Source organism: Alligator sinensis, unplaced genomic scaffold (assembly GCF_000455745.1).
Source record: "Alligator sinensis unplaced genomic scaffold, ASM45574v1 scaffold673_1, whole genome shotgun sequence".
Lineage (NCBI taxonomy): Eukaryota > Metazoa > Chordata > Crocodylia > Alligatoridae > Alligator > Alligator sinensis.
Window position 1 is genome coordinate 381,353 of NW_005842829.1, and position 8,905 is coordinate 390,257.

Genomic DNA, 8,905 nt, shown 5'->3' on the forward strand with positions numbered 1-8,905 from the left:
AGTGCGTGCGCCCTGTGGGGTTTGGCTGGACAGCCCACGGGACAACTGAAGGGACATGAGGGGCCAGGACAGCAGCAGCTCAGCCCAGGGGCACCAGGGAGGCAGCGTGGCACAGACCCAGGGCCAGCGTGGGGGCACTGACCTGCGACGGAGACATTGTAGAAGACGGAGGCACCGCCAGCGGCCCGTGGCACAGACCCAGGGCCAGCGTGGGGGCACTGACCTGCGACGGAGACATTGTAGAAGACGGAGTCGCCGCCTGCATCGCACACGTACTCGCCCGTGTCTGGCGGCTGAGCCGAGGGCAGGACGAGCCGGCAGCAGGGTCCCTCATGGTGCAGCACGAGCCGCTCGCTCTCCTCTACCTCCACCCCATCCTTGTACCACTGCACCAGGGCGTCGGGGCGGGACAGCTCGCACACCAGCTCCACGCGCTCTGATGCCACGTATGTGTGTGCCGCTGCCTCGTTGGAGCTGACGACCCGCACGGGCGGCTCTGGCAGGGGAAACCATGGGCTCAGCCAGGGTGCCTGGGGTCGGGCCAAGTCCCACCTGCTGGAGGGGGGGGCTCGACCTGGGGCCTCTCCTTGGCAGGCAGTGCTGGTGCCAGTGCCCAGGACAGCACTACGGGTGCTGTGCCACGGGGGGGGCAGGGAAGGGGCTCTGTGCAGCAGGGAAGGGGGTGCCCAGCAGGGGGTGCTGCGCGGCAGGGGCAGGAGGGACAGAGCAGGGGGCATCCTGTCCTGACTGTGGGGCTGCGGGATGGGAGCTCATACATGAACCCGGTGCCTGCGCCCCTGTGGGGTTTGGCCGGATGGCCCAAGGGGCAGCTGAAGGGACACGGGACGGCAGCAGCTCAGCCCAGGGGGTGCCAGGGAGGCAGCAGGGCACAGACCCGGGGCTGGTACGGGGGCACTGACCTGCAACGGTGATGCTGTAGAAGACAGAGTCACCGCCCACGTCGCACACGTACTCGCCTGCGTCTGGTGGCTGGGCCGAGGGCAGGACGAGCCGGCAGCAGGGCCCCGAGCGCTGCAGCAGCAGCCGCTCGCTGTCCTCCCTCCTCCACCTCCACACCATCCTTGTACCACTGCACCGGGGCGTCGGGGCGGGACAGCTCGCACACCAGCTCCACGCGCTCTGATGCCACGTACGTGTGCGCCGCTGCCTCGTTGGAGCTGACGACCCGCACGGGCGGCTCTGGGACAGAGAGAACCATTGCAGAGGCAGTGGGAACAGCGCCCTTGGCCCTGGGAGCTTGTAGCCTGCTTTGTGACAGAAGCAGGGGATGGAGGGACCAGTAAAGGGAGGATGGGGCAAGGTACTGCTCACACAGGCGCACATGGGTGGCCAAAGCAGTAGTGCATCAAGCAGCCCCCACGTCCGCCATACCCAGCTCGCAGGTCCTCATGTCCCCTGGGGCCTGTGAGCATCATGGAGGTTCAAGGGAGGAAGCGGCAATTTCATCCCCACACCCAGGGCACAGCCAGCTCCCGAGGAGGCGCAGGAGGTGGCAGGACCTGCCCCGTGCAGGTGTCGCCTGGCTCAGGAGCAGCTGGGGTCAGCTGGGGGCCCAGTGCCTTAAGGCTGAGGTCCCCGCAGCCCCTCTGTCCCTGGCACCATCATCTAGCGAGATCACTCTGGTCCTGGCACAGAAATGCCCGGCCCCTTCCCAAGCCCTGTGCTGTCCATGGCCGCGGCCCCTTTCCGGAGCAGCGCTTCCTGCACTCTGCCTGTCACCTCACACCAGCCTGGAGCGTCCCCCTCTCACCAGATGGCACTGGGAGAGGGGAGAGACCTGGGACCCCAAGACCCCCAGGCTTGGTCGCATTCACTCTCTCAGACTCTCAGCTCCTCTCCTTGCTGAGCAGCTTCCTGGCTCCCTTCAGAGACCCTGGATCATCCTCACCGCCCCCCACCACATCCCCCCACCAGCACCCACCGTGCTGCACACAGAGCTCGTGCGGCACACGAGGCGGGGGCACAGCCTGGGCCTGGGCTCTCTCCAGTGCCCACCAACCCCCTGGCAACAGCAGGACATTCATAGATTCATAGCTGTAGGGTTGGAAGGGACCTAAGTAGATCTTCAAGTCCGAGCCCCTGCCCTGGGCAGGAGAGAAAACTGGGCTCATATGACCCCAGCTAGGTGATTATCTAGCCTCCTCTTAAAGACCCCCAGGGTAGAGGCGAGCACCACTTCCCTTGGAAGCTGGTTCCAGATCCTGGCCGCCCTGACCGTGAAGTATCGCCTCCTGAGGTCTAGTCTGAACCTACTCTCAGTCAACTTATGGCCGTTATTCCTCATTACTCCGGGAGGTGCTCAGGGGAACAGGGACTCTCCCATTCCCCACTGGTCCCCCCGGTAAGTTTATAGACGGCTACCAGGTTCCCTCTCAGCCTTCTCTTGTGAAGGCTGAACAGATTCAGGTCCCGTCACCTCTCCGTTGGCGGCTGCAGCCCCCTTGTATCCTGGGGGGCAGTGTCAGGGCACGGGCAGGTAGCAGCGCGCGGGGAGCAGGCACATACGGGATAAGAGGGTAAGCAACAGCTGTGCTGTAGGCCCGACAAGGCTGCACACTCCTGAGCTTAGAGCCCTCGGTCACCAGGGCAGGAGGAGCAGGTCAGCGCTGGGGGTGCGTCTGAGGTCACAGGTGCCCCGAGCCAGGGAGACCTTCCGGCAGCCGTGAGGAGCAGGACGGCAGTGGCTCGGCCCAGGGGCACCAGGGAGGCAGCGTGGCACAGACCCAGGGCCAGCGTGGGGGTACTGACCTGCGACAGAGACATTGTAGAAGACGGAGTCACCGCCGGCGTCGCACACATACTCGCCCGTGTCCGGCGGCTGGGCCGAGGGCAGGACGAGCCGGCAGCAGGGCCCCCAGGCGCGCAGCACGAGTCCACCTCCACACCATCCTTGTACCACTGCACCGGGGCGTCGGGGCGGGACAGCTCGCACACCAGCTCCACGCGCTCCAACGCCACGTACGTGTGCGCCGCCGCCTCGTTGGAGCTGACGACCCGCACGGGCGGCTCTGGCGGGGGAAACCAGGGGCTCAGCTTGGACTTACCCCAACATGCACAGAAGAGCAAGGGGAGATGGGGCCACCTCCCCTTGGCACCGTCCTAGGTGGGCTTCGCCCCCACCACAGCACACCAGCAGGCTCGCCCCATGCTCAGCAGGGCACACCCAGCACCCACAGCCCAGCTGCCCCAGGCCAAGCAGGGTGTGAGGAGACACCCATGCCCTCAGGGCAGGAGATGGCAGGTCCCTGTACAGACAGACCAGGGGCAGAGGCGGGTGGAGGAGGGAGCCCAGCAGACGGAGCCTCTCCAGCTCTGACTCTGAGCACGGCTGCACAGAGCCTGCACGGTGCAGGGTCCTGGGTCCCCAGCCCCGCTCACCAGTCACAGTCACGGCAAACGTCACCACGTCATCGCCGGTGTCGCACGCATACATCCCGGAGTGCGAGGGGCAGGCAGAGCGGACAAGCAGCCTCCTCATGCAGCCCTCTGCCTGGACGGTTATGGCATCGCCCCCAGGCACGGCCTCCCCATCCTTGAGCCAGCGCACGGGGGCGTCGGGCCGGGAGATCTCGCACTCCAGGAGCAGGGGCAGCCCCGCTGGGAGCGTCTGCATGCGCTGGGCCTCAGGCACCGCAACGATGCGCACCTGCGGGGCTGAGGGCACGCCGCTGTAAGCAGGGGCCGGCGCTCCCGCCCGAAGCTGTCTGCATGGGGCATGGGGCTGGGCACACCCGCGCCGGTCCCACCTGCCCCTGCGTCCCCACGGGGGGAGGCAGAACCCACAGACCCCAGCAGGATCCCCCTGCCCCTCGTAGGCGCCCACTGCCCTGGTGCCCAGCCCTCACCCCCAGGGAGACCACGTGAGGGTGGAGGGCTGGTGACCACAGTGCTGCAGGGCAGGAGCAGCAAGTGGGAGTCCATGGCACTGCCTTGCTCCAGAACCAGAGGGACAGCAGCTGCACCCTGGGCCCAGTGCCCAGCACCTCCCTGTGCCCTCAGCCCAGGGAAACCTCTTCGGCTGAGCAAAGCAGCGTGTGCTCTGACTCTGAGCAGCGCGTGCCTGCCCTTGTGCCCTGCGGGGAGCCAGGGCACAAGGGCAGCGCTGGACACAGGCCAGGCAGCCACAGGAGCCAAGCACGAGGCCACGCACAAACCGCCGGCTCCAGTGCGGCACAGGGGAGCACCAGAGGGGAAGGTGCCCATGGGTGGGGGTGCGTGGACCAGTGGGCACTTGTTACCGGCGTGGGGATGGTCAATGCCTGCGCCATGTCCGCCTAGCCCCATGGTCTCAGGTGTCCTGCCCACCGAGGCCATGCCCCTCCCACCCTCCCCAGCCAACGCCTCACCTTGCACGCGCAGCATGGCCACGTCCTGCAGCCCGTGGGCCACGAAGCGCACCTCAGCCCCGTTCTCTGTCAGCCGCGCCCCACGGATCTGCAGTGCATGCTCTGTCTTGCTGTGCCAGATGCAGCACCGCCGGCCTTCCTCTTCCTCCTCCTCCTGCACCCTTGCCCCATTGAGGAACCAGGCACCACGCACCAAGGCCGAGAGCTCCAGGGAGAAGATGGCATCCTCGCCCTCTTGCACCACAGCATCCTGCAGGGCTCTTTCCATGCGGGCGAGGGGCACTAGAGCACAGGGCAGCGCCTCAGCCGGAGACAGTGGCAGCCAGCACAGAGGTGCGCGGCATCACCGACTGGCGCCCGCCGCCGCCGTTCCCCTCCCTGGGCATGCTGCTGCCCAGCCCTGCCGCCCCTGCCCCCTGAGCCGCATGCGCCCAGCCACCTCCTCGCGGGACCCAGGACATGTCCCCTTCTCCTTTCAGTTTGGGAAGGGAGCAAACTGGGGCTGGTGCTGGGAAGAGCTGTCTAGCTGTGGTGCTCTGCACAAGTCAGCCCCAGAGCCTGGCATCATCCAAACATCAGAATTGCCATTTTCTGGGTCAGACCCAGGTCCATCCTGCCCCATCTCCCATGTCCCAGGGTAGAGAGCAGAGCTGGAGGGTGAGTGCCCAGGGCTGAGCAGGGTTTTCCCCTGTTCCTCCAGCACAGAGGGTCCCGGCAGGGCTGGTGCAGAGGCCGTGGCCCTCGCTCCCTGCCCCAGCACTCCCCGTGCCCCTTTCCTCCCCGCACGTGTCCGGTCCCCAGTGGATCCAGCTGCGCTCTCAGCTCCGCCACGTCTGCGGCCACGAGTCCCCCCTTGAATGCCCCATGGAGGGAAACAGGACTTTGTTTTTCACAAGTGTCCAGCCCCGCCTGGCAGCACTTGGGGCAGGGAGGATGGGAATGGGGGGTGGCCCCGGCACTCACCGAGGTGCGCAGCACCGGGGAACTCGACATGCGCGCTGCATCCGTACTTGTTGACGGCGCAGAGGCGGAAGCGGTAGTCGGCCTCGGCGGGGACGCTGTCGCCCAGCACCTCCACGGCGCCGGCCGTGTCCGTGGTGAGGCACTGCACCCACTCAGCCGTGCCAGCCTCCTGCCGCTCCAGCACGTAGGCGTTGGGTGGGCTGCGGTGCACGTCGGGCGCGGGACACCACGTCAGCAGCGCGGCGTTACTGTGCTCCGTGCTCATGCAGGCGGCCACGGGTGTGCTGGGTGGGACACGCTTCGCACCTGAAACACCCACCCCAGGGGGCTGCTCTGAGACGTCCCCCAAGCAGGGAAGCGATGCCCAGGGTTGGGGTCGGGATGTGGAGCCTTCCCAGGGGCACGGCTCAAGCCCAGGCCCTGGGAGTCTCAGCCCCATCAGACACAGGGCCTGTCCCCTGTAACGGCGCCAGCTTTGACCTGGGCCCCGAGCAGGGAATGACTGGCCCAGGGCATTGCCCGTGCTGGCTCCGATCCACCTGAGGGCAGAGCCGGGCTCCCCGCTCCCCCCCGCCCCGCAGCAGGCTCTCACATTTGACGCGGAACTGGGCCGAGGTTTCCGAGTCCCCAACAGCGAAGGCAACGATGCCGGCGTCCTCCCGTGTCACGTGCACCAGGACCAGCAGGTGGGTCTTGCCGAAGCTCTTGAGCACGGTGCAGGGCGACTCCTGCAGCTCCTGCCCATTGCGGCGCCAGGAGATGCCCTCCACGGCCTCCCGCGTCTCCACGCAGAAGGCGGCGTTCTCCCCCTCCATGACGTCCAGCTTCCGCGGCAGCCGCTTCACGATCATTCCTGGGACACACCGGGAGGGACCGGGCTCGTGTGAAAGGGGGCAGCTAGGACCATGGGGTGTGGCAGGGGACCCAGAGTCCCCGGGGGGCAGTTTGGGGTCCCCAGGGGTCTCCAAGGTGGCAGGAGCAAATGGGTCAGGAGCAAGTGACAGGGCAGGGCAGGGCAGGGCAGGGCAGGGCAGGGCAGGGCAGGGCAGGGCAGGGCAGGGCAGGGCAGGGCAGGGCAGGGCAGGGCAGGGCAGGGCAGGGCAGGGCAGGGCAGGGCAGGGCAGGGCAGGGCAGGACAGGGGTAGAGGCACGAGGCCCCGGCATCATCCCACCCCATCAGTGGCTCCATGGCCCCATTCCTGCCTGCTGACCCCTGCAGCGACCCCGCGGCCCCACACCTCTGACGGAGACCTCAGCAATGCTGCGGCCCTGGTCCTGCATCTCGCAGAGGTAGATGCCGTCATCGTCGGTGCGGGCATCGCGGATGGTGAGGCGCCGCACACGGCCCTGCTCCTCCATGAGGTACTTGGGGCTGGGCTGCAGCGGCTTGTCCTCCAGGTACCAGGCTGTGGGGATGGTCTCCAGCGGCACCCGGCACTCCAGCACCGCGTCCTCGCGCTCCCGGACCTCCACGTCCTCCAGCTGCACCTGGAACCGCACCCGGTGCTCTGGGCCGGGGCGGGGAGACGGGCGCTGCTGAGCACATGTGGGGCAGCGCCTGGGCAGGGGGCACGGCCTGGCACCGCTGCTCCATGCCAGCGAGCAAAGCTCCCATCACCTCCTGTCCTCCTTGCCTCTCACCGTGTTCCCCAGCACTGCCGTCCTGCCTGGGACCCCAGCCCAGCCCCTGCAACCCCCTGCTCCCCCCGCACCGCGGTCCTCTGGGCAGCCCAGCCCCAAACGCACCCCACACACGGTGCAGCGCTCCGCGGCCCCTGCCCCTTGGTGCCGACAGCTGAGTCTGGCCCTGGCCCCGGCTACCTGCTCTGCCCAACCCCGGGGGAAGCCGGCCCAGCTCCGGCTCCACAAGACTGCAGCTGCCTCCTCTCGCCGCTTCCCCCACATCCTCCCATCACAGCAGCTGTGAACACTGCCCCCGCCTGCCCCTTGGCCCCCGTACCCAGCCTGTCTCATCTCCGGGCCCTTCCCAGCCCCAGCCGACATTGCACCCACCTGCCCTGTCTGCCGACGCCAGCCCCATGACCTGCTGCACCCCCCGGCCCCCCAGGCTGCGAGGGGCTCCCCCAAGCACCTGCAGCGCCGTGCCCCATAGGATCCGAGAGCCATGGCACCGGCAGGGAGCTGAGGGGTCACGTCTGGTCCCTGTCCTGCTCGAGGCAGGATCAGCCCTATCCAAACCAGCCCAGACAAACCCCGAGCCCAATCTCTGAACACCACGACATGGGCCCAGGCATCGCCCCTGGCCCGGGGGAAGAAGGGGGCCGTGGCCGCCAGCCCAGCACAGGGACTCTGCAGGCACCCGAGCCCCCGTTCAGAGGAGGGGGCAAAGCGTGACCCCTCCCTGTCTGCCTCTGCAGCTATTGCCCCGGAGGAAGCCCCAGTGCTGGTGCGACCCCCATGCCCAGGGTCTCCTTGCCCTGGCCTGGCCTGACCCAGCGCCGTCTGTCCCTGGCAGGGCTGCAGGGAGCTCGGTCCCGCTGGGTTATTCGGGGTGGCAGCTCGGAGGGCAACGTGCGGTCTCTGGCTCTCAGCCCCCTTCTCCCAGTGTCTTGCACCGGTGTTGCCCCTGCCAAGGCCCCTCTGGGTCCCACTGCCTGGGCAGAAGAGACTCCACTTGTCCGGGCAGCAGACCCTGGCCCCGAGCCTCAAGGGACCAGCCCCCGCACAGGCGACTGGCCGTCCCAGGCCCAGCAGCCAGAGCTAGAAGCTGCCCCCAGGAAACATCCCGGGGATGGATGGAGCTCTGGAAACACAAAGCGTGGGAGCCCTGGGCAGGACGAGGACCAGAGGGTCCATGCGGCACACAGCCCCGACTCCAGCCAGGCAGCAGGACGGGGTGGAGGAGGGAGAGGACAGCGCCGGGGCGGGGGGCACTGGGGGCACGGAGGGGAGCCCAGGAGCGAACGCTATACAGCAAGGTCCCTGCCAGGAGCCAGGCTGGCCGGAGCTGGGTCACAAAGGGCAGGGGACAGGGGACAGGGAATGAGGGGCAGGGCAGGCCCACGCTGCAGCCCCACTGGGAAAGTGTGCCCCAAAGCTGGGCTGCCTCCTGACCCGCGCTCGGGGCTGCAGACCAGACAGGGTGCCAAGGCCTCGGGGCCGCCCCCGCCTGGGCCGGCTGGGACTGGGAACACCGTATCTCGCCGGCAGACAAGGAGCAGGGACAAGTCAGATATGGAGCTCGCATCCCTCGCATCGTCCTGCTGCAACGCCACCCTGGACCCGCTCCGGGGCCCGGTGCAAGCGCGGCCCCTGCCCCCACCCGTCGCCCCTCGGCACCAGCGTGCCCAGCTCCCCCCGCGGCCAGCACAAGGGCCGCCAGCCCCCGGGCTCCGCAGCTGCCGGGGGGGCTCCACCGCCTCTTCCAGCAGGTGCCTGGCAGCCGGCCCCGCGGCACGGGGCCAGACCCATCAGCGCTCGTCACTCGCGGGGCACTGCCCACCCACGACGCCGCGAGCCCTCTGGTGACACCCAGCCACTCCTAATGCGGCTCCGGGACACACGGGCGGGCACGCAGCCAGGCCCCTCCCCCCGCGCCCAGGGCCGGCTCACGC

The 8,905-nt window shown here is 68.3% G+C and overlaps 1 protein-coding gene across 1 annotated transcript in view; it reads right to left on the reverse strand.

Moving 5' to 3' along the window:
- Window positions 1-6,944, reverse strand: part of OBSL1 (obscurin like 1) — a gene marked incomplete at its 5' end in the record, with an annotated part of 25,170 nt that extends 18,226 nt beyond the window's left edge. Inside the window, 9 exons of the mRNA XM_025191527.1 lie at window positions 224-496; window positions 921-1,090; window positions 2,588-2,769; window positions 2,899-3,029; window positions 3,400-3,675; window positions 4,368-4,649; window positions 5,331-5,636; window positions 5,923-6,183; window positions 6,569-6,944. Of these exons, the coding sequence (XP_025047312.1) occupies window positions 224-496; window positions 921-1,090; window positions 2,588-2,769; window positions 2,899-3,029; window positions 3,400-3,675; window positions 4,368-4,649; window positions 5,331-5,636; window positions 5,923-6,183; window positions 6,569-6,944 (2,257 nt within the window). The remainder of the gene's footprint in view (window positions 1-223; window positions 497-920; window positions 1,091-2,587; window positions 2,770-2,898; window positions 3,030-3,399; window positions 3,676-4,367; window positions 4,650-5,330; window positions 5,637-5,922; window positions 6,184-6,568) is intronic.
- Between the last annotated feature and the right edge of the window lie 1,961 nt (window positions 6,945-8,905).